Here is a 27,196-nt window from a genome sequence, read left to right as displayed (position 1 = left end):
GTCCAAAGGCTACTGAGGTTCAAGGAGGTGGGTGAAGGCAAAGGAGCTGAGCCACTCACACTCCTAGCTCACTGCTCTTCCACAGGGCTTGGCAGCTGTGGCTGTTATTCAAGTTTCTTCTCTCAAAGGGTTTTGGTGAGAATAAAATGCAGGAGAGGGGAAGGATGTCAGCTGCTTTGGGTTGTTCCCATTGGGGCGACAGACGGGATACAAATGAAGAAATAAAAACTACCACTAAATAGTTTCAAGTACCGCACAAGAAAAGAGAGACCCAAAATGGGAGGGATGGAGGGAAGGGATGGATAGATGGACTGGGATGGATGAGTGGGTGGGTGGAACAACTGAAGTATCTAAGGAAACAAAAAATATTAAGTGGGCGAAAAATCTCAGGGAAAACTTACATCTATATATACAGTTTTCCATTACACCAACCTTTTTGGATAGGTAAATGTTATCATCCTTGTACTGCAGATGGCAGGGGGGAGGGGGGGCTTGCCTATGGCCACCCTGTGAGTTTATGGAAGACATGAGATTCTGGGCCAGGGTCCTCCTGCTTTCTTAGCTACACCGGTTGTCAAAACCCTCAAACTGGGCAGAGTACCTGGTATTGTCACTTGAATGATGTTAAGGTCTTCCACTCCAGCTGCTGTGTTCACCACTGGGTCGGGCACCCGGACTGGGGTTATTGCAGTGTTAGACAAACTGGTTCTTCCTTGCAAAACACAAGAAATCAAAGTATGAGCACAAAATGTCTCAGGCGAAGCCAGACCAATCTCACTCCATATGAGGACTCCTGAATAGCAGAATGTATCACAGACTTCTAACATCTGAACCCAAGATTAGCTGATGCTTGAGGGAGCCACAAAAGCTACCTGGGAGACATTTTCAACTAATGAGGAAGGGCAGTACTGAAATATGCCTGAAAACCTGCCTGAGTGCAGTCTTGCCCGAACTATCTAAAATGAAGAAGGCACTCAGAAAAACAGGTTGCTTACCTGTAACTGATGATCTTCGAGTGGTCATCTGTGCATTCACACCCATGGGAGAGAGCGTGCCTGCGCTGATCCGATCGGTACTTAACAAGCCAAAGGATTTTCGCGCTCAGCTCCAGTGGGCATGCGCAAGAACCCCACCACGCATGCTCACAGAGTGGGCGCGGACATCCCATCAGTTCCTTCTGACCGCTGTATGATCCTAAAGAGTGCTGAAGGACTGACAGCAGTGGGGAAGGAGGGTGGGTGGTGTGAATGCACAGATGACCACTCGAAGATCATCAGTTACAGGTAAGCAACCTGTTTATCTTCTTCGTGGTCTCTGTGCATTACACCCATGGGAGATTAGCAAGCTAGGCCTATGTCTGGAGGAGGGTGCTGGAGGTCATTCAGACACAGCAGACAGCAGAAGCACATTGCACACTAGGAAAAACACAAGTGTAGATAGACAGTAGAGGCATAGCAGCTTGCTGACCGGCCTAGATCGTAGCTCTGTAGATCTGCTGTATAGACTTCTGTGGATCACCTGATGCAGCAGAGACATGGCTAAGGCCCTAGTTGAGGGACCTCAAGGCAGGTAAAGAGGCAACCCATGGTAAGGGACAGTAGAGCTCAGGATGTCCTGTTAGGCCTCCGGGAAGTCTCTGAGATCTTACAGTTTAGCTTGGAAGAAACTGTGGAGAAGAACAAGTTAGTATTGTTTCTAGAGTTGAATGAAGAACACAAAAGGAGGACCCTTTTGATATCCAAAGAAAGGAGACTTTATTTACCAACCCACAAAAAGAGTGTTTGCAAAAGAGATGTCAGAGTTACAAAGGGAATTCAGACTCTATTTCCAAGAGAAAGAATACCGCTGGAGAGTGGGGAAGAAGTATATTCTCATCATGAAAAAAATAGGTTGCTTACCTGTAACTTATGATCTTCGAGTGGTCATCTGTGCAGTCACACACATGGGTTTTCCCGCTGGAACGAACCCGACCTCGGAGAATTCAAAGCTAGCCTTAGGCGTTATTTTTGGCGCGCACTTCCTCCCGCTCTGGGGAGCAGGCATCCACTGCGCATGCCTGGAGCGAGGGGAAGGCGCCCCACCCACCAGTTTCTTTCTAGCCGCTGTTACGTACAATAGAGTCTATGAGATGTGAAATCATAGAAACAGCAGCGGGGACGGATGGGTGGGCGTGTGTGACTGCACAGATGACCACTCGAAGATCATAAGTTACAGGTAAGCAACCTGTTTATCTTCTTCGTGGTCTCTGTGCAGTCCCACACATGGGTGACTGATAAGCTAACTTGCACGGAGGTGGGTGCTGTTTCTGAAAGAGAAATTTCAGAGGTTAGATCATATATAACAGAGCGGTAAGGTACTCCCGCTTACCTTATGAGAGCATGGCGGCTCAGTTGAAGATGGAGCGGAGTACGGCTTGCCCGAAGGAAGAGTCTCGCCTTGCATGAATGTCCATGGCATAATGCGTGGCGAAAGTGGACGACGAAGACCATACTGCTGCTGCACAGATGTCTTCAATGGGTATGCCCCTCGCAAAGGCGGAGGATGTGGCTAGTGCCCTAGTAGAGTGTCCCTTTAGGGGCTTTGGAACTGGCTGTTTAGCTAACTTGTAACAAAGTGATATAGCCTCCACCAGCCATTTAGACAGTCTCTGTATAGAGAGTTTCTGCCCCTTCTTGTGGGTTCCGTAGGAAACGAACAATGCCGGGTCCTTGCGAAATGCAGCAGTCCTGTCCAAGTAGAAGGCAAGGGCTCGACGCACGTCGAGGTTATGAAGAGACTTCTGTCCCGAATCCGAGGGGTGTTGAAAGAAAGATGGCAGGGTTGTTACACTCTGAAGGTGGAAGGGTGACACCACTTTGGGTAAGAAATTTGGGTCCGGCCTCAGAACCACTCTGTCATGATGGAAGACAGTGTATGGGGGATCGGATCGAAAAGCGCAGATGTCACTGGCCCTTTTAGCTGAGGTGAGTGCCACTAGCAGGGCTGTTTTCCACGATAACAGGTGCAAAGGGATAGACGCCATCGATTCGAAAGGGGGCTTCATCAATTGGCTGAGTACTACAGACAAGCTCCATGCAGGGTAAAGTTGCCTTGTCGGAGGTTTAAGGTGAAGGATTCCCTTCAAGAAGGATTTTGTAACAGGGTGTGCGAACACTGTACGGCCCTCTATGCTCTGGTGGAAAGCAGAGATGGCTGCTAGATGAACCTTAAGTGAGGAGTAAGTAAGACCAGATTCCGAGAGAGAGACGGTGTAAGTAAGGATCTGCGAGATAGAGGAGGACGCAGGGTGGAAGTTATTACGCATTGCATACTGGGTAAAGCGTTTCCATTTAGCTGTGTAGGATTTCCTAGTAGAGGGTTTCCTGGCATTTAGAAGGATGTGTCTGACGTCGTCAGGAAAATCTAAAAACTGATCCTCCAAGCTGTTAATTTGAGGACTGACGGGTTGTGGTGCAGGACCCTGCCCTTCTGTTGTGACAGAAGATCCCGTACCTGCGGGAAGCAGTGGTAGGTATTGTCTGATAGGAGAAGCAGAGTGGTGAACCACGCCTGGCGTGGCCACCAAGGTGTGACCAGTATACAGTTCGTGTGGTCCAACTGCAACTTCTGAATTGCCCTTGTTATGAGCGGAATCGGTGGGAAAAGGAAATGAAGTGGACCGTTCCATATTTGTAGGAACGCATCCCCTGGTGACAGGGAGGAGGGAGGGCCTCTCATGTAGAAAATGTCGCATTGAGCGTTGTCCGGGGATGCAAAGACATCTATGGCTGGGGCACCAAACATAGTGAAGACAGGGAGGAGGTACTTCCTCTTGATTGACCATTCGTGGTCGTTTACTGACATCCTGCTCAGAGTATCTGCCTGAGTATTCTGCACCCCTGGTAGGTGCACTGCAGTCAGATGGATTTTGTGAGCGATACTCCAGTGCCACAATCGTAGAGCCATCTTGCAGAGACGGGAGGATGCGGTCCCTCCTTGTCGATTGATATAGAACACAGTCGCCACATTGTCCGATGTTATTTGTATGTGGCGATCGTGCAGGGAGGGCAGGAAGGATTTCAGTGCCCTGTGAACAGCAAGAAGCTCGAGACAGTTGATATGCAGGAGCTTTTCGTTCGCTGTCCACTGCCCCTGGACCATCAGAGAGTCGAGGTGGGCTCCCCACCCCCATCTCGACGCATCTGTAGTGACAACAGTTGAAGGTGATTGTTTCAGGAAGGGCATTCCTTTTAGGAGGTTGTGCTGACTTGTCCACCACTTCAGGGACGGTAGAATGCGGTTGGGAACTGAGAGTAACGTCCGTTGTGACTGTTTCTGTGGGTAAAAGGTTCTGACAAACCATAGCTGTAGAGGCCGCATGTGAAGCCGGGCATGTGAGAGAACCGCGGTTGTTGCTGCCATCAGACCTAGCATGCGCTGGAACACGAAGGCTGTTTGTGTTGGGTGCAAGATTATCGTGTTGGCCAGGGTTTGGATATTCGCAACTCTGTCTATAGGTAAGTAGGCCTTGTGGTCTGTGGTGGATAGATATGCCCCGATGAATTGTATTGTCTGCGAGGGAGAGAGTTGAGACTTTTGATGATTGACCTGCAACCCTAGAGTAGCGAGGAGGTGAAGGGTTATTTGAATGTGATCTCTGAGCTGTTTTTCGGAACTTCCCACCATCAACCAATCGTCTATATAGGGGTAAAGAGTTATGCCTCGTTGCCGGAGGAACGCTGCTACCACTGCCATACACTTTGTGAAGACCCTTGGAGCGGTTGAAAGGCCGAAAGGAAGTGCCCGGAATTGGTAGTGGGCATTCCCTATGGCGAATCTCAGGAACCTTCTGTGGCAGCTGTTGATGGTAATATGGAAGTACGCGTCCTGAAGATCTATCAGCGCCATCCATGCGTCCTTTGGAATGAGTGGCAGTGTGGACTGTAGGGTAATCATGCGGAATTTTGTAGGACGTATGTACCTGTTCAGTCTGCGTAAGTCCAGGATTGGGCGCTGGCCCCCGTCTCTCTTCGGTACCAGAAAGTACCGGGAGTAAAACCCCGTGCGATGGTATTGAGGGGGGATTGGCTCTATGGCCTGTTTGGCCAGAAGGATGTCGATCTCGTCTTGTAGAACCTGTGAGGGGGGGGTTGCCAGGAAGTGAGAGCTCTGTGGTTGGGAAGTGAACTCTATGAAGTAACCTTTCTTTATAATTTGCAGTACCCAGGAGTCCGTTGTTATGGACTGCCACGTCGGTAGGAAGGGAAGGAGTCTGGAAGTGGAGGGGGCGAAGTCAAAGAGACTGCTTGTTTGGGGGAGTGGTCTTTTTAGAAGGTTGCGGTCTTTGGCGTTGCTGGAAGGGCTGCTTTGCGGGAAGTGCCCTCCTTCTCCAGTAATCAGATTGCTTGGGAGATCTAGTGCGCTTATAAGAGGGGGTTCTCCAAGGTCTCTGTCTGTTGCCTTGAGGTTGCTGTTGGTTTACCCCCAGTCGCTTTGCTCTTTTCCTGCTGTCATCCACGGTGGTAAGGATGTCATCCGTGGTGGCATTAAATAAGCCCTGCCCATCAAATGGTAGGTCTTCTATCTTGTACTTAATGTCCTGTTGTAAAGTGGACGAGCGAAGCCAGGCATGTCTCCTAAGGGCTATTGCGGTCGCCATTGATCTGGATGTGCAACCGACTGAGTGGCGGACAGTGTTAATTTGTTGCTTGCTAAGGCGATTAAGCTCCTTTAGCAACTTGGTGGCCTGACGTTGTGATGGTTCAGGTAACGAAGGCACTAGAGTAGTGAGTTGTGCTGCAATGTTGTGTGCATATGCCGCGAAGTGGGCCATGTAGTTATTGATCTTTGCAGATGCTGTAGAGATTGAATAAAGCTTTCTCCCTAGTGTATCCAATTTACGCCCCTCTTTCTCAGGTGGTACAGGGTGGCGTGTTTGTTTAGTTTTTGAGGACGAATGTACAATCATAGAGTTAGGTGCTGGATGGTTGTATAAGAATTTGGACTCCGGAGCATGTATCTTGTACAATGACTCAACCCGTTTGGACATTGGTGGTATAGAGGCCGGCTTATCCCAAGCCTCCTTCAGTGCCTCTAGGTGGACCGGAAGCATGGGCAATGAAGAGCTAGCAGGTAGGTCTGCGTTGATCAAATCGTGGACGACATCGGTAACTCTAGGAAGGTCAGTGGTCAGCTTGATGTTCAAAGCTGTGGCCATATCGGTTATGAGGTCCAGATAGGACTTGGCCCCTTCTGAGGGAGAGAGGTCTGCAGGCTTGACTATGTCGGAAGCTGGTGAGGCCGGTTGAGATAAGGAGTGTGAAGAGTCTGAAGTCTCAAGATCCGACTCGTCTTCATCCTGTGGGCCCTGTGGATTAGGTGTAAAGGGTTCCGATAGCAAGGGTGCTTTGGTCTGCTGGTCGGTTTGTTTAGATGTAGACGGTGTAGGAGAGACTGGGGCCCGATGGCGAGGCGATACTGTCTGTGCGGGGTGACGAGAGGTCTGCTGTTGGTACCGTGGTGGACTTTGCTGGTGTTGGTACCGAGCTGAATCCTGCGGTTGGTACCGTGGTGGGCTTTGCTGGTGTTGGTACCGTGCTGAATCTGAATCCTGTGGTTGGTACCGTGGTGGACTTTGCTGGTGTTGGTACCGTGCTGAATCCTGTGGTTGGTACCGGCCCAAGTCCTTTTGCTGCTGTTGTTGGTACCTGGTCGAGTCGTGTCGTTGATGCTGGTCGTGGTACCGGTCGTGGTGCCGTTTGTGACGTCCCACATCCTGGTACCGTGGGTCACGGTGCCTACGGGTGTGGTAAGATTCTACAGAAGGAGATCTCGACGGAGTATAGCGGAAGTAGGAGGATCGGGACGGAGAGCGTGATCTGCTATGGTACCGACTCCCTTCGTCTCTACTGGAGGATCAATCACGGTATCGCTTGCTCTGCTCCCTGTATGGGGATGCCTGGTACCGATGCTTCAGTCTATCTCTGTTTATAGGGGACGCAATACGTTTGCCCCTAGAGAGTGATCTTCCGTGACGCCTATCGGGTGCATGGTCTCGACGGCGTGGGGAGTCAAGGCGGAGGGGAGACACCATAGCGTCCTTGTAGGTACGCGGAACAGTCACATCCCGGAAGGAATCGAGGTCGAGCTGTTGTTGAAGTGGCTGAGATGGCTGAGTTGGTTCCTTCGTCAAGAGGTCCTCCGGTAGGAACTCCTGTACCGATGGTGATCGAGAGCGAATTCGTATAACCTCGGATTCAATGGCATCCACCGGAGTCAGGACTGGAGTCAGGACTGGAGGTGGCGGCGGAGCCGTGAGCACTCGGAGTGAGGAGACCGCCATGGCGGCTTTCGTGTCCGAAGCCCCTTGATGCGGCGAAGAAGATTTCTCTTTTCCCGCCGATTCACCATGTTTATTGGGATCGTGGTGCTTCTTCACGTGCTTTGAGGGCTTAAGCTTCCTGGGAACCACAGCCACAGAAGCTGCCTGGCCCGTACCGACCCTCTGAGGTGTGAGGGTAGGTGGAGACTTCCGCGGTTCGGAAACCTGAGACATAGCCGGGCGCAAAGATGTCGTCAGTAAGTAACTGTTGAGTCTAGCGGCGCGGTTCTTTCTAGCTTGTTTGCCGAACTGGGCACAATGAGTGCAATTGTCCGTTCTGTGGGCTTCACCCAGGCAAATTAAGCAGAACGAGTGGCCGTCTGAAGAGGGAATTTTAATCCCGCAGCGGGTGCACTTTTTAAAGGTAATTTTAACTTCTTTTCCTTCCATACGCCCGGGGGGAAGGGGGGGGAAGGAAGAAGGGAGAAATATATATATATATATATATATATATATATATATATATATATATATATATATATATATATATATATATTTATTATTTTTTTTTTATTTTTTTTTTTACTATACCAGACAGGCGAAGTAAGGTAGAAGAAAAAGTGAGGAAAAAACGTTGAGCAGTAGCGGTGAGAAGACGGCTGAGGAGGCTAGTTGAGAAGAGACGCAACGAGGAAGGACTATCCCGGGCGGCGGGCGGAAAGAAACTGGTGGGTGGGGCGCCTTCCCCTCGCTCCAGGCATGCGCAGTGGATGCCTGCTCCCCAGAGCGGGAGGAAGTGCGCGCCAAAAATAACGCCTAAGGCTAGCTTTGAATTCTCCGAGGTCGGGTTCGTTCCAGCGGAAAAACCCATGTGTGGGACTGCACAGAGACCACGAAGAAGATCAAAGGGTATAATAACATAGAGCCAGTAGTCCAGCTATCCAACCAGTGAGAGAGACAGCCCTCAATAACGCTGCTCCCTATGACAAGAAATGAATTGAACCAGTAGCCAGGGGTTTGGAGAGGTTCCCTGGCAGGATTGATAAGAGAAAGGCAGATGCCAAGGCGGAGTGGTCATTTGGCATAAAGATGAAAGCCGAGGTGGCCTTTAGGAAGTGAGTAATGGGAGAGTGTGAGGATGACCAGTACCCATCAATGGAGGTACAGTGTGCCAAGACGGCCAGGAGGCTGTCCAACCCAAGAGGAGTTGAGGCTGCAGCCCACAATTATGCCAATAGGATGTTCCATATTTGGAAGAAAGTAGGGGGAGTCTCTGGGACGAGATGACGCAGAAGAGGAAAGTAGCGATGGCAAAGCCATCATAGTTATGCCCTAGAGCAGTGAGGGCATGGCTTCGGAGTTTGTTGGCTACCCTGGAATTTCAAGGTGCACATGGGAACACGTAGGAAAGGAGGAAAGGAGACAAGATCTGGTATCCACTCCTGCTCTGGGGTAGAACTGCCGATGTTTCCTATCTTACTCAGATGCTGTCGATTGATGAGTGACCCCAGAGGCATAACAGAGGGTGGAGAAAAACCTCTCAACATGAGGGGATGACGCCCTGCAGGTTCAAGAAATCACCTGTATGTTCAGGTCCGCAAGTGGGCAGATGACTTGTGGGAAGAGTGGAAGTCCATACCGTCTGCCAACATTCCCAGTACTAGGGTATAAGCATCCTGGCAATAGTCCATCTGTGACAGCTATAAGATGAGGGATGAGGCATTTATGCAAGGGTGAACACAGACCTCTCTGCAAGTGATAGCTGAGGGAAGTGTGTAGTGGATCTTATCGCCAGCGTTCCCAGAAAATGATGTGGTAGTTGGCATGGTCGGGAGGTTATAAGTGACTTGATACAGCCTGTCCTTGCCTCCCGTTCCCGGTATTCCAAGGAGGTCTCCCATCTAAGCACTTGACAGGGTTGGCCCTGCTTAGCTTCTGAGATCCGATGAAATCAGGTTCGCCTGGGCTATCCAGGTCAGGGCTGGTAAGCTCTTGACACGGGATCATTCATGTGCATCTTCCAGAATCAGACACTGGTTTGTAATGATCCAAAAGGAAGGACAGGGAGTTGGAGAGATGTCCCGAAAAACAGAAAGAGCTCCCATTATGCACCAATCCCATGGTTCGGGCAGTAGGGAGAAGTGGAGCAACAGGGGGTCTCTGAAGAGTCAGAGAGATCTGAGGCACCAGAACTCCAGAAATGTAGGACATGCATGACGAGGCTGGTAAGCACCCGGACCGAGGTGGTTGAAGCCATAAGGCCCAGCGAGGATAGACATGGAAAACTGTGTGTTCTTACCATGTTCGGAGCACATGTTCAAAAGAGAAAGTTCTGCACTCCCCATATGATGTGTGCACGTGTGTGGACCCCACAGGCTAGCATTCATAGTTGTCCCTGTGGACTGGGCTATGTTTAAAGGATTTTAGATGTCTTTCTTTCTCTTTCTTTCTTTCTTTCTTTCTTTCTTTCTTTCTTTCTTTCTTTCTTTCTGTTTGGAGTTAGCAACCAACAGTTACAGGAGTGTGGTTAAACCTAGGAAGCAGAGCAGGCTGAGAGTTATAGTTTGAGAGGGAGGCATGATGAATTCAAATGCCCAATGGAAGTGAAGTGGTCCAACTGAAATGTAGTGGGAATACACACTCAGTAAATTAGGGGTGCCAATCCCTACTTCACGTTAGTTGGCAGGAGCATATCATGCAGGGCAGTCCTGCTAAAATTACTAGAGGGACTAGTACTACTGTCAATTGGAGAGCCAGTTTGGTGTAGTGGTTAAGTGCACAGACTCTTATCTGGAGGAACCAGGTTTGATTCCCCACTCCTCCACTTGCACCTGCTAGCATGGCCCCGGGTCAGCCATAGCTTTGGCAGAGGTCGTCCTTGAAAGGGCCAGCTGCTGTGAGAGCCCTCTCCAGCCCCACCCACCTCACAGGGTGTCTGTTGTGGGGGAGGAAGATAAAAGGAGATTGTGAGCTGCTCTGAGACTCTTCGGAGTGGAGGGCTATAAATCCAATATCATCTTCTTCATCTAGTGCTCTGTGGATCCTGATGAGGCAGAGGCCTCCCAGTCCTGTTCTTGATTCCATGAAGTGCTGAAAGGGAAGGTGGAAACTTGGAAGGGTAGAAGAGCTTAGTCCCTGAACAGGAATAACGGGACTTCTGCCAGGAGAACAGTTGCTATTAATATGCGCCTTCAACCGGCAGTTAGCTGACGCAGCTGCACTACATTCTCTCAGGTAAGAGAGAAAAGGTGTTGGTTAGTACTGAGGCAGAACCCTGCTTCTAGTAGAGTTCAGATGGTTGGTGCTAGGATTGTAGTTTGTTCTAGGCTGTGTTCCGGGTGGCATAGAACCTGGAGGCAGACCCAGACTGCAGGGCATTGTGATACTCCTGAGCATCTCATGCCAAATAGTATCTGCAGTAGAGTGGACAACAACTGTCTTGAGCAGGAAAACTTTAGTATATGTTCTAATACCCGACTGAGGCAGCAGAGCGAAGACATGATTGGCATCCAGGAATAACAACTACAAATGATGAGTTGTTGTGAGGACAAGAGCATGCCCCCTTTGAATTAGTTTGACAGCAGAATGCTGAACATACTGGGGGTGGGGGAGGCAGTGCTTCTGAGAGTTGTTGCTCTAACATAAACTGCCAGTAGCTGGTGTGAGTGGAGCAGCGGAGGGTCTAAACGCCAGGGTACCAACTGAATAAAATGTCCTGCCCAAGGTGTTAATTTCCCTCCCCCCCCCACAAAAAAGGGGGGGGGGCTAGAAAGAGAGAGTTCAGTCCCCAGTTCATGTATCGTACACATATGATCCAGCCAAGGAGAGGAACTTGGAGGAAGGATCGGTGTAGTTCGAACTTCTTACTCCTTTATGGCACTACTGCTAGAAAGGGGGTGGGTGGGTGGGTGCTAAAAACAGCAAATGCCAAGTGAAATGATGTTAAAACACCATTGCAGTGGTCGAGGGTTGAAGTTGATAGGAGAAAACGTCAGGGTATAGTCTAATGCTTTCATGCAGTTGCCATGGGAATTAGGGTCATCTGATGGTAAAGGCAGAGACCATAAAGCTCAGGGTAAAGAAACAGCGTGGAGGTAGGCAAGGTTTGATCCGCATCAAAACAGCCAGGGGATGGATAGAGACGCTGATATTCGGTTCTGATGGCAGAGCCATGTGAGTCTGCTCTGGAGGGTTGTGCAGATGCTTCTTCTAGCATTGATCCAATAATAGAGCAGCCAGGTCGTTGTTGCCAACAGTAGTATGATGGATGGTAAAGCATCCAGTACCTAAGGGAGGTTGCATATTGCTGGGCCAACCTGGGAGGTCCTTAGAACAAGAGCAACAAAAAGCTGCTGGGACATGGACACAGTGTGTGCCTCCTGCAGTCTGTCTTTATAAGACTAGAAGAACCCATGTGAAAACGAGAAAAGGGGGGGGGCAGCATCATCGCTGCCGATGAGCCTCTCTGCCCTCGAGGTCGAACATCGGTATGGGGGAGCGCTTTGGCTCCAGTGCCCACGAGACTGGCCAAGCAGAGGGGCATTGGCGCTTGGAGCCACAAGTATCGATGGGAGGTGCGTTTGCGCTATGAACTGGAGCGCGGAAGCACTCGGCTCGGGAATAAGCTGAGCGTCGGGGGGCTCAGTCGGCAATGTCAGACAGAAGCGATTGCCGATTCCGACGCTGATCCTTCCGATGCCGATCCTTCAGTGGGCAAGTGGCGTATGACGATAGAAGTCATGTTTGCCATGCCTGCTTCCACCTCAAATCCCTTGTCCTCCCCACAGCAGTTGCTGAAAGGTAACGAGGACTCCGACTTCGATGCCGAGAATGCTCGTAGGTCAGAGCGGTCGGCGTCGGAAAGGGAAGAGCCATGAGAGTTTGTCTTGCTCTCAGTGGGCTCCGGCACCAACATAGCGAGTTGGGCCGTGTGTTGTCCAGGCTGGAAGACATCGAAGTCCATTGAATCAGTTAGGGAGACGACGCAAGCAGTTCGAACAGGCACATTGTTGGCTTTTTCCTCGTTAGTCAGGAGGATTGGTGAAGATCTGTGCTGCGAGTCCCTCTCGGCAGGGAGAGGAGCGGAGGAAACGAATCAGGAGGGGAAATTTGATCCCAGCACTTGAGTCGGCAAGAGAGCCCGCCTCCATTGCTTTTCCGTAACGGGGAAGGGGGAAAAAAAATGGGGGGGGGGGGAATCCGAAGGGCTGAGAGAGTAAAGTTTTCGACTTTCCTCCATCTCACTAGGTTTGTTTTTGAGGTAACATGAGATTAGAAGTGGCTATTTCAAAGGGAAGTAAATAAAAGTACCAGCCGGAGCGAGGAGATCAACTGATCAGCGCGGCGGTCAGAAAAGAACTGATGGGATGTCCGCGCCCACTCTGTGAGCATGCGTGGTGGGGTTTTTGCGCATGCCCACTAGAGCTGAGCGCGAAAATCCTTTGGCTTGTTAAGTACCGATCGGATCAGCGCAGGCGCGTTCTCTCCCATGGGTGTGATGCACAGAGACCACGAAGAAGATCATCGTGATGACATAGCACCCCAGAAGGAAGGAGGGAGGAAACACACCGTAACACAAAATGGTAGCTGACTGGAATGAACTTAGAGAGGAAAGCAGTGGGACAACAGACTGGCCACTAATGCTCATTATTTTTTTGCTGAGAATGACACATGGTCAGCTCAGCCAACAGTCAAGGTTTGTGTGTGCTCTGCAGAACAGCAACTGCACATACATAGAAGTGTGAAACAATTTAGAAAATGCATAACTCAGCAAGTTAAAGAGTGTTAAGAATTAGCTGCAGTTCAATCTCAGATCATGGCTTTATTTTTCACTCTCCCTAATGCTTTCTCTATAGCCTCTGACCATTTTAGAGAGCTGCCAGGAACTGCTCTGATACCATTACTAATTACACCATCTTTATAAAATATTCGGGACCATCTAGGACAGGGATGGCCAAACTGTGGCTCGGGAGCCACATGTGGCTCTTTCACACTGGCACCCCCATCCCCCCACTGGTTGGCTTGGATGCATTTAAAATTAAAGTTGCTTTCTTTCCACATCTCCCTCCCCCATTTATTTGCCTGCCTGCCCTCAATCTTGCAGCTCTCAAAACATTTGCAGCTCTCAAACATTTATGTCTTGTGGTTCTCAAACATCTGACATTTATTCTATGTGGTTCTTAAGTTAAGCAAGTTAAGTCACCCCTGATCTAGGACTTAGTCATGGTGCAAAACTCACTTTGAGGGCTTGGAATTGCAGTGGCACTTTCTTTAATTGCTGCCTCGAACATTTCCGGCCTGCAGAGAAACACAAACAAAGTTTTGACATAAGAATATAAAGAAGTGAAATTAATAAAGTAAACACAATTGCATAGTTTCACTTCTCTTCAAGGCAATCACAAGCCATGCAAGACTATCATGTCCCTGGGACCAAGTCAGCGGGTGCCTCCTTATAGCAGAATAGTTTAATCAGGGATCATTCTGTAGAAAAATAGGTGGTGGAGCTCATCCAGGGATTGTTATACAGCTGCACATACTATTCAATGGACAAGGAGGTGGAACTCTCAGAAAGGTTCAGGAGCTGAGCTCCTGTGAGCTCCCACTGAATCTGCCTGAGTTTAATTAGCCTAAGAGGAGGCCAGCACCATTTTTGCTGCACCACAATCACAGTGAAACCCTCCTTGTTCCAAACTTGACGTGTTCACTTCAGACATCACTCCCCCCCTCCCCCCGCCACCAGCACCACTCACAGAAGACCAAAAACCTTGCAGAATCTTTTCCCCAAAAAAAGGTCAACAAGAAACCGAGGTGAAACTCCAAGTGCTCTCTACATCAAATTTACATTTATCTTCCACTACCTGGGATGAAGCTAGGAAGAACTCCTGAAGAAACACAAAATCGGGGAGGGAAATCAAGAACTGCCTTAATTAATCAGACCAAAAGTTCCCTTGATGTCCAGTGCTCTGCCTCTTGCAGTGACCATACAGATGCTGCTGGGAAGGCCCATAAGTCAGGCATGAAGCCAACAGCCCCTTCTCAGTTGTTGGTTCCTAGCATCTGGTACTTAGTGGTTGTACTGTTATCATGAAACTATCCATGTCAGCAGCCACATATACATTAAGCCTCCATGTACTTCTCAGCTACTTCTTTTCAGAGTAAGAAAGGCCTTACTCTGTAAAAGGAGGAATCCTCAGCCTCCCTTGTGCTCTGGTGAAAACAGGTACAACCTCTTCCTTGCCCTTGGTGGATTAGAGAGAGCACTTATGAGAATGGTACAAGCAACTTATGTGGACATAACACTCTCCCCATTTTCTGATTTAGTCTGACAGGTCTGTGAATAACTGGGGGGACAGCCCTTACTTCAAACCTGGGGTCCCTGAAGGTCTCTTGTTTCAGAGATCTCCAAATCCTCTCCTTTTAAAGTCTGTTTTGCTCACAGTTCACTCAGCATCACAGTGCTGGAGAAAGTGTAAGCCTGTCTGTTCTTATTCTGGCAAAACTGAAGAACCATTATGTAGTTTTTAAGTCCAGAAATGCAACATGGCTACATATAAAATAACCATAATCCAACTAACTGAAAGTTTTTTCAACAGATTCCTACAGATCGATTTCCAGCTGGAATCTTTGACATTAATAATCAAGGATCTGCTGATTTTTTCCCCCAAAAAACAGTTTAACACATTAGACTCCTTTATTTCCATCTGCAGCCCAGGAAAACCAGAAAACAGTTGGCATGACCACATTTGGTGGTATATTCTGGGGATCATTCAACTTAAAGCCATTTGTCTTCCCCTTTTTTGTTCAAGTGAAAACGATCCCCTTTACCAAATTATTTGAACATGTTCACTCAGCCAAAATGTTTCCTTTGCTCTGACCCAGAGTTATTAATATTTTGTTCACATTCTTATTCTGAATACATGAAGTAGCGCCCCCCCCCCCCGCCCCGATTTCTGGAGGCTAGTCATGATACAGGATTAAAACAGCCTCCCTCTGCTGTTGACGGAAGAATCCAGCTCCTGTCTAGGTTGCATTCTCTACTCATTTAAGTGGTGCAGAGGGGCAGCTCATGTGGTATGCATGCATTTGGCTTACTTTTTAATGATAAATTTTATCTTAGCTTTGTTTCTGAGGATCTTTTCCAATCTCGGAATGCCAAATGTAGATGGGCGCCGGAAGGGCACTCCCTCAGGCAGGCCTTCAACATAGAAATCTTCAGGGTAAGATTCAAAGAGTGCAAAAGGGACTTTCACAGGCTCCGTCAGGCCAAGAGCTTCCCCTACGACAACAAAAAAAGATATCTTAAAAACCTCCGAGAGGCTTGTTTGACCTTGAATCTTCCACACGTCAAACATTTACTAGGACTGAGTCAAATATGCTGAGGAAGGAGGTTTTCAAACACAGACCCAACCACCACAGATACACTCTCTCTCTCCGGCAAGCTTTTAGAGGCCACTACAGTGAAAAATGTTATCCTTTGGCTGTATCAGCCATTTAAAGAAGACAATCCTTATGCAAATGCAATCCTCCCTCTAATGCTTCTGCCGATTAGATAAATGAACCCTGCAAGAATTCAGCTCAGCCCCATTTAATAACAGAGTGCAAGGATCAAAGTTTCGCTGGCAAACGAGTATGAGGAAAACATGCTTTAGACTGATTCTGCATTGAGCAGGGGGTTGGACTCTATGATTCTATTCATCTACAGAAGTAATCTGTATGATGGAATACAAGCTTTACAAAAAAAAAGTTAATTGCATAAAAATGCAAGGCCCCTCTATTCATGCCAATAAATGTGTTGGCGGCAGAAGATAAAGAAGAAATCCCGCCCACCTACAAGTAAGGCAAATTTCTTTTCGTTGTCTTCTTAACCAGTCAGTACCTTCCCAATACAAAGTTATGACAGTCAGTTTGGTGTAGTGGTTAAGTGTACAGACCCTTATCTGGGAGAACTGGGTTTGATTCCCCACTCCTTCACATACAACTGCTAGAGTGACCTTGGGTCAGACATAACTCTTTTATAGCTGTTCTGCTCAAGAGCAGTTTCTGTCAGAGCTCTCTCAGCCCCACCTACCTCACAGGGTGTCTGATGTGGGGAGGGGAAGGGAAGGGAGATTGTAAGCCGCTCTGACTCCTTCAGGTAGTGAAGAGCGGGGTATAAATCCAATCTCCTCCTCTTCCTCTTCTTCTTCTGATGTCCTTGAAGGGGTTTTGAGGCAGCTCCATGACTGTCATGGGGGTCTTAAGTCTTACATCACACTAGTGTGGATGCTACATTTCCCCCAGAAGAAAACCTGTGGGAATCTCAGCATCCAGGACATGGCTACCTGTTCCAACTCAGGAAGGGAGACTTAAACAGTGGGCTATGCAATACCTAATGTGTCACATCCCAAGCACCAGGTAATAACACAAAAATCGGAGCATGGTATGGCAAAGCACCTGGAAAGTGCAATGGCTGACTCCCCATCCCTGACCATCAAATCTCGACTGTTAATCTACTGTGGATCCTGGCAGACAAAGTGAAGAGATGCACGCCTTCTGCCTCATCCAACCAGTAATTCATGCCACGCCAGCCTTTTCTTCAAGGATCAAGTACTGACAAATCGCTGGCTTCTCTAGAACCAATAGCACGTTCAGACCTGACAGTTGACTGACATGATGCATCAGAGCCTCCTCCTCCAATCACCTCCCTCTGCCCACAATCAAATGAGTCTCAGTACCAGCTGCTCCCTAGCAAATTCCAATCCCTAAGCACAAACCTCCAAACCCCACTGACCACAATCAAGCCACCAGAACTCCACTACCCAAAAAAGAAGAAAATAATGATACTGGATTTATATCCTGCCCTCCACTCCGAATCTCAGAGTGGCTTACAATCTCCTTTCTTCCCCCACAACAGACACCCTGTGAGGTGGGTGGGGTTGAGAGGGCTCTCATGGCAGCTGCCCTTCCAAGGACAACCTTCCAAGGACAACCTGCCAGAGCTATGGCTGACCCAAGGCCATTCCAGCAGGTGCAAGTGGAAGAGTGGGGAACCAAACCCAGTTCTCCTAGATAAGAGTCCGCACACTTAACAACTACACCAAACTGGCTCTCCACTAGCCCAGTATCTGACCGGCTGGAGATGCTATTCTAGCTGCCCTCTTCTCTGCCCAGGACAGACTAAGAGACACTGAGAAGGCTTTTGGGTGGTAACAACTTCTCTCCAGTCCTCAGATGACCTAAGCTGCCACTGGATTCTACTGCTATTCTTTTGAAATCAAGGGGAGTGTAATACGCAGTTAAGAGTTACAAGGCAGAGGTCTGCTTTTCCAAAGAATAACAACAGAACAAGCCCCAGGCCTCAGCTATAAAATAGTGTTTTGGACCTGTGAGCAGCCAAGCTAAGGCACTAAACATGTGTCTGTATTAACGTTTGACATGCTTACCACATTTTTCATTAAAAAGGTTTTCAACCTTTTGCTTCAAGTCAGTGATCTTGGCATTCCAGGCCTCTGTCAAGAAAGCAGAGATGATCAATTATTTCTTTTGAACAGGAGAGAACCAACACTTACTGAAGTTCCAAGTGATGCATTCTTTACTGGTTTATGAAGATTACATACTCAAGCCAATACTGCAAAAACAGTAATAACCTGATTTTTTTTAAAAAAAAATTAATTATTTTTTTTTTAAAAATGTCTCCAATCACTGCTGGCAGGCAGCCTTAGCAATGTACTGGGCATCAGAATGGCCCAGAGTGCCAGGTCCCTAATTTTATGAAGCTCACTACCCTTATCAAAACAACTCAGGCAGGAAACAGCAATGGTACATAAAAGCATTCAGTAACTTCAATATGTAACTGTTGTCTAAATTTCAAATTAAACAGTGACTACAGGACTGCCCAAGAGGTCTACAAGTACTAGGAAGACAGAATTGAAAACCTTCTTTTCCACCTTTTGCTACAATAGTCCAAAACAGACCTGCAAAAAGCTACATTTCTCTACTCAGTAAGTTAATCTATTACTATTATTTACAAAATTTATATCCCACCTTTCTGCCCTTATAACAGCCACCAAGGTAACAAAATATTTTAAAACATGCATGATAAAATACACTACAAAATCCTTAGAATAACTCTCCTCCCAAGAATAAAGAAAATCCCCTGTGCAAGCACCCAATCATTTTCTTGACAGAGTTTTTATGGGATGGTTTGCCATTGCCTTCCCCCGTCATCTACACTTTACCCCCAACAAGCTGGGTACTCATTTTACCAACCCTGAAAGGATGGAAGGCTGAGTCAACCTTATGCATGAACCAAGCTTACATTTTTAAAAACTCTTTTAAAAACTGTTTTAATGAGGCATGTCTCCCAAATGAGCATACCTCATTAAAACAGTTTAAAGAGTTTTTAAAAACAGAGCTGAAAAACATATAAAACAGTTAAAAGACATAAAAATGGATGGATGGATGGATGGATGGATGGATGGATGGATGGATGGATGGATGGATGGATGGAGGATGGATTATTGAGGGAACGCCAACCATAACAAAAAAAAAAGTTTTACCCATTAGGCCTAAAATGGCAACAGAAGGGAACAGATTAACCTCCCTCCCTGGGGAGAGAATTTCAACGTTTTAGTGACACAGCCGAGAAGGCCATCTCCTGGGTTGACACCCACCTAATCTCAAAAGGCAGGCGCGTCCAAACCATGAACTCTGAAGAGAACTGTAATGGTCAGGAAGGTTCATAAGGGATTAGGCAGTCCTTCAGGTATGCTGGTCTCAAACCATACAGGGCTCTGAAGGTCAAAACCAACACCTTGAACTGTGGCCAGAAACAAATTGGAAGCCAGTGTAGGTGGGCTAAGACAGAAGTGATATAGTCATCATGATCCACTCCAGTCAGCATCCTGGCTGCAGCATTCTGAACCCAAGTTTATGAACACAGCTCATAGCAGTAATCTAGTCTAGATGCAACACAGTGGTCAGATCTTTTCTATTTTGGTGTGTGTCTGCACCTGGAATTCATGTTGACCTCTGGTGACTGACCCCTGCTGGGGGCCTGGAGGATATTCAGAGAGGTGACTGAATAGTCTGCCCCTGTCCTCTCCCCAGGGTATTTCAAGGAAGTCTCCCATCCAAGTTCTAACCAGTCGACCCTGCTTAGCTTCTGAGATCTGACAAGATCGGGCTTGCCTGGGTTATCCAGGTCAGGGCAATGGCCAAATCTTCTCTGCCCAGGAAAGGCCGCAGCTGGCTAACAAGTCACTCTTGGCCACCTGCTTATTCAGCAGTAGGCCTGGGTCCAAAAGCACCAAGAGACTACAGATCTGTTCCTTCACGGGGCAGGCAACCCCATCCAGAATGAGTGATGAGACTGTTTCGCTCCTGTAACCAGGCCTGAAACTAAATTGGAAGGGATCTAAACAATTTGCCTCATCCACGAAGGCTTGGAGTTGTCCAGCCACCACCAATCTACTCACTTTGCTCAAGAATGGCTGATAATCACTGAGACCTTTAGGTCAAGTTAAGCACCACAGCCTGTTTCAAGGAATCTGTCTCTTAAGGAATCACAAACCACTTCTCAAACCTAATCAACCAGCCCCCCATCCCAGAAGATTTAAGTAACTAAAAGGGCAAGGGTAATACAAGCTGATTGTATGCTTCAAACTTCCAAGGATTCTGTCCATACTCTCAGACTGAATAAACTGAAAAATACCCCACACATCCTGGCACCACCTGACTTTGTCACTGCTAATGTACAGTCTAAGTTAGAATGGATAAGAGAGATTGTATCTGCAAAGTATTGAGCAAAATGCTGATAAATAAAATACAAATAATTTAAATTAATACAAGAACTTGCATTCCTGCTGGTCTCAAATCAAGACAAGGAAAACCAGGAATCAAACATTTCATGGAGTATATTTGTCCCACTCGTATGCTAAATTTTAAAAAGACTGATAGATCTGCTTTGCATGTCCTGCATAGTTTAAAAAAACCCTCCTAGCCATAGTCCTACTTTTCAACAAAGCCGCCCAACTATAAACAGAAACAGTTATATACAAGTGGCAGGAGTATCACTGCCTCAAGACCCAATGTTACCTCGGAAGGTGTTATATAATGTTTTATAATGTTCAGTGGAATCAGTTACCAGGCACAGAGACGAGAAACTTGGGTTCAAAAGGCTGCACAGCCAGGAATTGACTTTCGGCAAGTCACTTCAGTTCTCTACCAGTAAAAAGTTCATGATGCAGCACAATGGTGTTGCAAAATTCATTGCGCATTCAAACTGCTACATACAAAAACAAGTTAATATATTGCAAAAATATATTGTATAAGCCCATTCCAGCACACCAGATGAAAGGCAGTGTACATATTCCTCCCCCCCAATCTGTGAAAGAACCAGAGTGGTCTCTCCTCTGATGACCCACCACACCCCTTCTCATTAGAGACTGAGCCAGACAGCTAGCTTTCTTCTAAACCAGTCTCAATCATGCAGCTAAAAAGATGACATTTGTTCTGCTCCTCGCAAGCATCATGTTGGGCAACTCTGATTTCAAAGCCAAGTTGGGACACATTAAAACTATTCTTTGCAGCCCTGACTTGGGTAGCCCAGGCAAGCCCAATCTGTCTGATCTGAGAAGCTAAGCAAGGTTGACTCTGGCAAGTACTTGGACAAGAGACCTCCTTGGAGTACCAGAGGTCAGGAGGCAGGGGTAGGCTTTATTCAGCCACCTCTCTGAATATGCTGCATGCCACCAGTAGGGGTTGGTCAGCAGAGGTCGCCATGACTTCCAGCTGCATGCACACATACATGCATATGTATGCACACACACAAATATATATTAAAAAATTCTTTACAGAAATCATTCTGAGAGATTCCATTTTCTGCATCACTATGATTAAGAGGTTCCAAGGACAGCAACGCAAAAGGATTTTTTTTTCAGCACAGCGCAGAAATTATTTTTTATGTATGCCTTGCCTTTCTGCCCAACAGGGACCCAAGGCGGCTTACATCATTCTTCTCTTCTCAGTTTTATCCTCACAACAGCCCTGTGAGGTAGGATAGGCTGAGAGTGTGTGACTGGCCCAGGATCATCCAGCAAACATCCATGGCATGAGTTGGAATTCGAACCCAGGTCTTCTAGATACCAGTCTTCTAGATACCACTACACCTGTAACTTTGCCATACAATAAATAATAATAATCACTACACCACAGTGACTTATGGAATGCCTTCCCTTATGAAATACTGTTGGGTCTCTCCTTCATGGTTTTCAGCAAGGAAGCTAACACATAATTTAAAAGCTTGACAGAAGTATGCTATGTGGATCCCTCAGACATGGAGTCAATTTTAAGTTTGTTCATTTATGCCAAGCTGATTATGGCTACCAACTGGAAAAACAAAACCCTCTCTATAAATGGTGTACTTCTCTACTGACAAGACTAACGTATTATCAGAGAAACTAAAGTGCATCTAATGAAGCTGACAGGCAGCAGATTCAGGGTGGACAAAAGTGAGTGAGTGATTTAAAGGTCAGATTAGCTGTCAGAGGATGTAATGACGGCCACAGACATAGATGGCTTTAAAAGAGGATTAAACAGATTCATGGAGGACAGGTCTATCGGTGGGTACTAGCCATGATGTCTACAGGGAACCTCCAAATTTAGAGGCAGTAGACCAGGAAGTAACAGCAGGGGAAGGCCTCTGTGCCCTGTTGATGGACCTTCAGAGAAACCGGCTAGCCACTGTGTGGGACAGGTTGCTGGACTAGATGGACCACTGGCCTGATCCTGCAGGAATCTTCTTATGCCGTAAAAGTTACCCATTTACCTTTTTATGATTCACTGAAGATATCTGTTTCTTGTGCATGGAATTGTTTTTTTTTGTTTGGACATACAAGTATATGTTTTCCTTTTCTGTGTGTATGGCATTGTTGGGCCCCTGGTGCCCCCCAGTGTCCCTCTACGTGGCCGTAGCCCCTCTGACTGCGACCACCCCCTTTTGGTCTCTTGCTGGTGTCTCCTGAGGTCTCAGAAATAGGGGGAGGGAGCCGGGTTACCGCACCTCAGGCTCCCTGCCCCCTCCGGCTGTGCTTGGGCTCCTGTCTCTCTCTGTTGGCAGCATCTCTTTCTGCAGCATCAGCCAGCTTCCTCCCCGACCTCTTGGCCCTCAGGCCTTTTATCCCTTCTGGAGTTCCCTCCCCTCTCCCCAGGTCCCACCCCGGCTGGCTCCGTCCCCATTGATAAATATTTACAGGTAAATATTTAAATATCCAGAAGTCTGGATGGCTATTTTGAAGCACTGTGTCCACTAGTTGGCCCATTGAGACTCTGAGATTCGGAGTGGAGGGCGGGATATAAATCCAATATTATTTTCTTCTTAAAGCTCTCTGCACCCTCCCTATCCACAAAGACATGGAGAGGCATTCCGGGGCTTGGCCTCTTTGGGGCTGCTGGGGTGTCCACGGCCATAATGAAGCGTCGGGGCGCGGCAGCACCAGCCACCGCAGCTCGGTCTGCCAGCCCCTTCCTCCTTCCCTGTTGCCTCTCTTCCCTCGCCGCCGATGCTGCGGGGCAGCCAATCTCCCCACACCCGGGGACAGGCGCGCTGACTGTGTGGGCTGCTGGGCATTGCAGGCGGCATCACTCGGCTACACGCTGTAAAGGTATGCTGGGGTTCGGGTGTAGGGGCTGCAGCATCGCCCTGGGTAGCCCCCTGGTTGCCAGTGGCTGGGGGGGGGGGGGACTGGGGGGGGTTCCCCGCGGAGTCCCGGCCCAAGCTGGGCAGTCATTATAAACATTAAATATTTTTTTAAAAACTTAACAACAGAAGTTTGATGAAACAAATCAGGCTACTTTTCTAGCACTGCTACCGCACCAATCAATAAGCTGTTTGTAATTGTACTGTGATTTATGGTCATGAACTGCACTGGGGGCTCTGCATATCAAAAGGCAGGGCAGGTGTATTTTATCAATTTATGGTCATGAACTGCACTGGGGGCTCTGCATATCAAAAGGCAGGGCAGGTGTATTTTATCAATTTAGACTGCAGCATTCCTGATTTCCCAGCTCCCTCCGCCACTATACTATCCAAACAGTCCGCAACTCGAGGCTCACCACTTTGGTCAGGACTTACCAAAAGAAAACTCTCTTCCTCTTGGCTTGAAACCAACATTGGATCCATTGGTTTGAGGATTAGTTCTGACTTCAGGGGTTTGTGTCTTAGTAGGAAGACCTATGCAAGCACACACAAATACACATCATATTCTTAGCGACTGTAATTTCAGTGAACAATGAAATTTTACATTTAGATTTCCTGAAGCACATCCAGAGCACAGAACACTTCCAAACTTAGTCTAAAAACTTAATCCTGCACAAATACTCTTTGAGGAAAGCTATTCTGGAACAGACCTGGAATTATATTCCTTGTGCAGAAAGCAAATGTTAACAAGAAGCCAAATTTAAATATCCAGAAGTCTGGATGGCTATTTTGAAGCACTGTGTCCGCTAGCTGGCCCAATGAGACTCTGAGATTCGGAGTGGAGGGCGGGATATAAATCCAATATCATTTTCTTCTTAAAGCTCTCTGCACCCTCCCCATCCACAAAGACATGGAGAACAGGAAGTTAAAAGTCCTCCTTCTCCTCCCCCTTCTGCCTTCAGAACAGATTGCTTTCTGCATATCCTCTTTAAATGCAGTGTGATAGTCTTTGTATAGCCAGTGAGGACTTGCAAGCTCTCCTGAGATTTCTGTGTCCTCAAGAAGTCAGAAGCTCAGCCGCTTCCTTGCAAAATCTCCCCTTGACTAAACCAGCTCCCTGGCTCACATTTTAGTTTGGTTTTTTCCCCCCAGGGGCGGGGGTTGTAGCAGCTCTCCCCCAGCTCTATTGCCAAGGGTTTCCTCCTAAAGAAGCATCTTGCATCTTCACTCGTGCTACCGCTGCCTCTGCAGAGAGTTACACAGGCAAAGCCTTCTTCATCACATTCCCATCCATCACCTAATTAAGTGGTTTTCAACCAATGGGTCAGAGCTCCACCTGCGGAGTTGCCAGCTTCCAACGCTTGCCCTTGGCCAGCATTTTTTGCTGCTTTCTGGAAGAATGTGTAGTTAATGCGAATGTTTAAGGACAAGGGTGCCATGTCCTCTGCTTCTCTTTGCTTGCATGCTGAGAGGAGCAGCAGAATAGTGAGAAAAGACCACTCAATAGTCAAGAGTAGGGGTGGCCAAACTGTGGCTCAGAAGCCACATGGGGCTCTTGCACACATATTGTGTGACTCTCAAGGCCCCCAACCACCCCATTGGCCAGTTTGGAGAAGGTATTTCTCTCTTTAAATCACTTCTCCAAGACAAGCCAGCTGGCAGCATGGAGAATTCATTTAAAGTTAAAGTTGCTTTCTTCCCACCTCTCCCCCATCTGTTTGCTTTCCTTCCTGCTCTCAAACATCTAGCGTTCATGTCTCATGGTTCTTGAACAGCTGACGCTTATTCTGTGGCTCTTACATTAAGCAAATTTGGCCACCCCTGGTCAAGAGGATTCCTTCAAGCTCTGACTTATCGGGGTCCATCCCCTAGTCCTCCGCTGTTGGGTCTACTGTCCATGGACCTGGCTTTGATATGGTGAGGGCATTAACACCTGCTTCCCCTTCTTCCTATCAAGTGACTGTGAAGTCATGTGATTGCAGCTTAGTGGGTCCCAGGTTGCAACTTTGTATGTGTTGAAAGGTAGATCCTAAAAGGATTGAAGGCTATGGACCTAACCTACGTGAAATGATTTTAACTGTTTCATTTCCACTAGTTTTAACTAGTTTCATTAGACTACGCTGTTGTCTTAACCCCCATCATCCACAACAACAAGCTGATGGAGAGGTCCAGCACCACAATGTTACATTTTAAAGATGACTAGGAATTTTTTTTTTTTAAATATAAGATTAGAAAAATTATCTTTTTCTTCCAGCCCAATGAAATCACACACCCAGAAATAGAGGAGGAAGTCTCACTAGTCATGCCTCCTTTCTCTTCAACAGCTAAAGAAACCTTGTTTAAGATACCATGTGCAGTTCCCAACTCAAGTGTGCTTCCACAAGAATTTCTCTGGAACACACCATACCTTCATCTACAGTAACTTCAATTTCTGGAACTTTGGAGTTGCTTACAGGACTTGAGTCTTCTGGACTCTGGGATCCTAAAAAGAAAAAAACAATCACACAGATTAGCCTCTTTTTCTTTTATACAGGCCAGCGCTGCACCATTGGAGAAAGTTCAGAAAAGGGCAACTAAAATGATTAAAGGGCTGGAACACCTTCCCTATGAAGAAAGGTTGAAACGCTTAGGGCTCTTTAGCTTGGAGAAACGTCGACTGAGGGGTGACATGATAGAAGTTTACAAGATAATGCATGGGATGGAGAAAGTAGAGAAAGAAGTACTTTTCTCCCTTTCTCACAATACAAGAACTCGTGGGCATTCGATGAAATTGCTGAGCAGACAGGTTAAAACGGATAAAAGGAAGTACTTCTTCACCCAAAGGGTGATTAACATGTGGAATTCACTGCCACAGGAGGTGGTGGCGTCCACAAGCATAGCCACCTTCAAGAAGGGGTTAGATAAAAATATGGAGCAGAGGTCCATCAGTGTGTGTGTATATATATATATATATTTGGCCGCTGTGTGACACAGAATGTTGGACTGGATGGGCCATTGGCCTGATCTAACATGGCTTCTCTTATGTTCTTATGTTCATCACTAAAAACCAACTGCCATGTAACATCCCTTGCTAACAGTTTCTTTACAAGATTTATTATTTTCAGTCGCACTAGGACAGTAGTGACCTTTTGCCAATGGACTATAAGGTATATAGTCGTTGAATCCAAGGGGTTTCATTTCCAGTGACACACACATCTCCCCCACCCATACCTCAACTTGACAAAGAGTCAGGCTAGGTGGGCTTTATTTATCTGAATGACGGCTGTACAACATTCTGAGTGCCAGTTTGAACTGGAATTCATACTGCTGATGTTGATAGGTTTGAGCATTCAGCACCAGAGGACTGAGCCTCCTACTGACAGATCCAAAGATGACTGATGTTATTTCAAAGTCAGTATCCAAAGCAAAGCTATAAAGCTATCGTTAATAATCAAGCAGCCTAGATTCCCATTTTATTCCTAAACACACCTTAAGGTTGGAGTTTATCTTCCCAAGACAGGAACAGGGTTTGGTCTCTCTGTCATATTTGTATAATCTTTACCCTATGTTAGGGATTATAAGGAAAAGGGGTTGAGAATAAAGAGGCCAACACCATAATGCCCTTTACAGATCTATGGTCCAGCCTCATTTAAAATACTGTGTTCAGTTCTGGTCCCTGTACTTCATAAATGTAACTGGAGTTGGGAAAAGTGCAGAAGAAGGCAACCAAGATTATTAGGGGGTTGGAGCACCTTCCCTATGAGGAAGGGCTGAAGAGTGTCCAACTTTTTAGTTCAGAAAAGAAACGACTAAGGGGGAGGGGATAAGATAGGGGTTTATAAAATTATGTAAGGGTAGAGAGAGCTGACAAACAAATTTTTTTTCTCCCTCTCCCAAAATACTAGAACTTGAGAACATCCATTGAAGCTAATAGGCAGTAGGTTCAGGGCAGACGAAAGGAAACACTTCTTTACACAGAGAGTGATTAAAATGTGGAATTTACTGCCAGAGGGTGTAGTAATGGCCACAGGAATAAACAACTTTAAAAGGGAATGTGATAAATTCATGGAAGATAAGTCTATCAACAGATAGTAGCCATGGTGACTGAGAGGAATCTCCACATTCAAAGGTCCTCTGAATCCCAGAGCCAGGAGGCAATATCAGAGGAAGGCCTTGGCCACTATGCTCTGCTGCCAGTTCTCCAGAGGAGCTGGTTGACCACTGTGTGAGACAGGATGCTG

At 47.2% G+C, this 27,196-nt stretch overlaps 1 protein-coding gene across 19 annotated transcripts in view; it reads right to left on the bottom strand.

Moving 5' to 3' along the window:
• Nucleotides 1–27,196, bottom strand: part of LOC132586679 (general transcription factor II-I-like) — an 86,224-nt gene that overhangs the window by 11,867 nt on the left and 47,161 nt on the right. For all 19 annotated transcript variants that reach the window (XM_060258705.1, XM_060258707.1, XM_060258724.1 and 16 more), the window contains 6 exons: nucleotides 25,384–25,458; nucleotides 23,412–23,510; nucleotides 17,722–17,787; nucleotides 15,392–15,575; nucleotides 13,539–13,597; nucleotides 602–712 (listed from right to left, as the gene is read on the bottom strand). In XM_060258705.1, the coding sequence (XP_060114688.1) occupies nucleotides 602–712; nucleotides 13,539–13,597; nucleotides 15,392–15,575; nucleotides 17,722–17,787; nucleotides 23,412–23,510; nucleotides 25,384–25,458 (594 nt within the window). The remainder of the gene's footprint in view (nucleotides 1–601; nucleotides 713–13,538; nucleotides 13,598–15,391; nucleotides 15,576–17,721; nucleotides 17,788–23,411; nucleotides 23,511–25,383; nucleotides 25,459–27,196) is intronic.

The sequence above is a fragment of the Heteronotia binoei genome, chromosome 18 (genome assembly GCF_032191835.1).
Source record: "Heteronotia binoei isolate CCM8104 ecotype False Entrance Well chromosome 18, APGP_CSIRO_Hbin_v1, whole genome shotgun sequence".
Taxonomy (NCBI): domain Eukaryota; kingdom Metazoa; phylum Chordata; class Lepidosauria; order Squamata; family Gekkonidae; genus Heteronotia; species Heteronotia binoei.
This window is presented reverse-complemented; position numbering and strand designations above follow the sequence as displayed.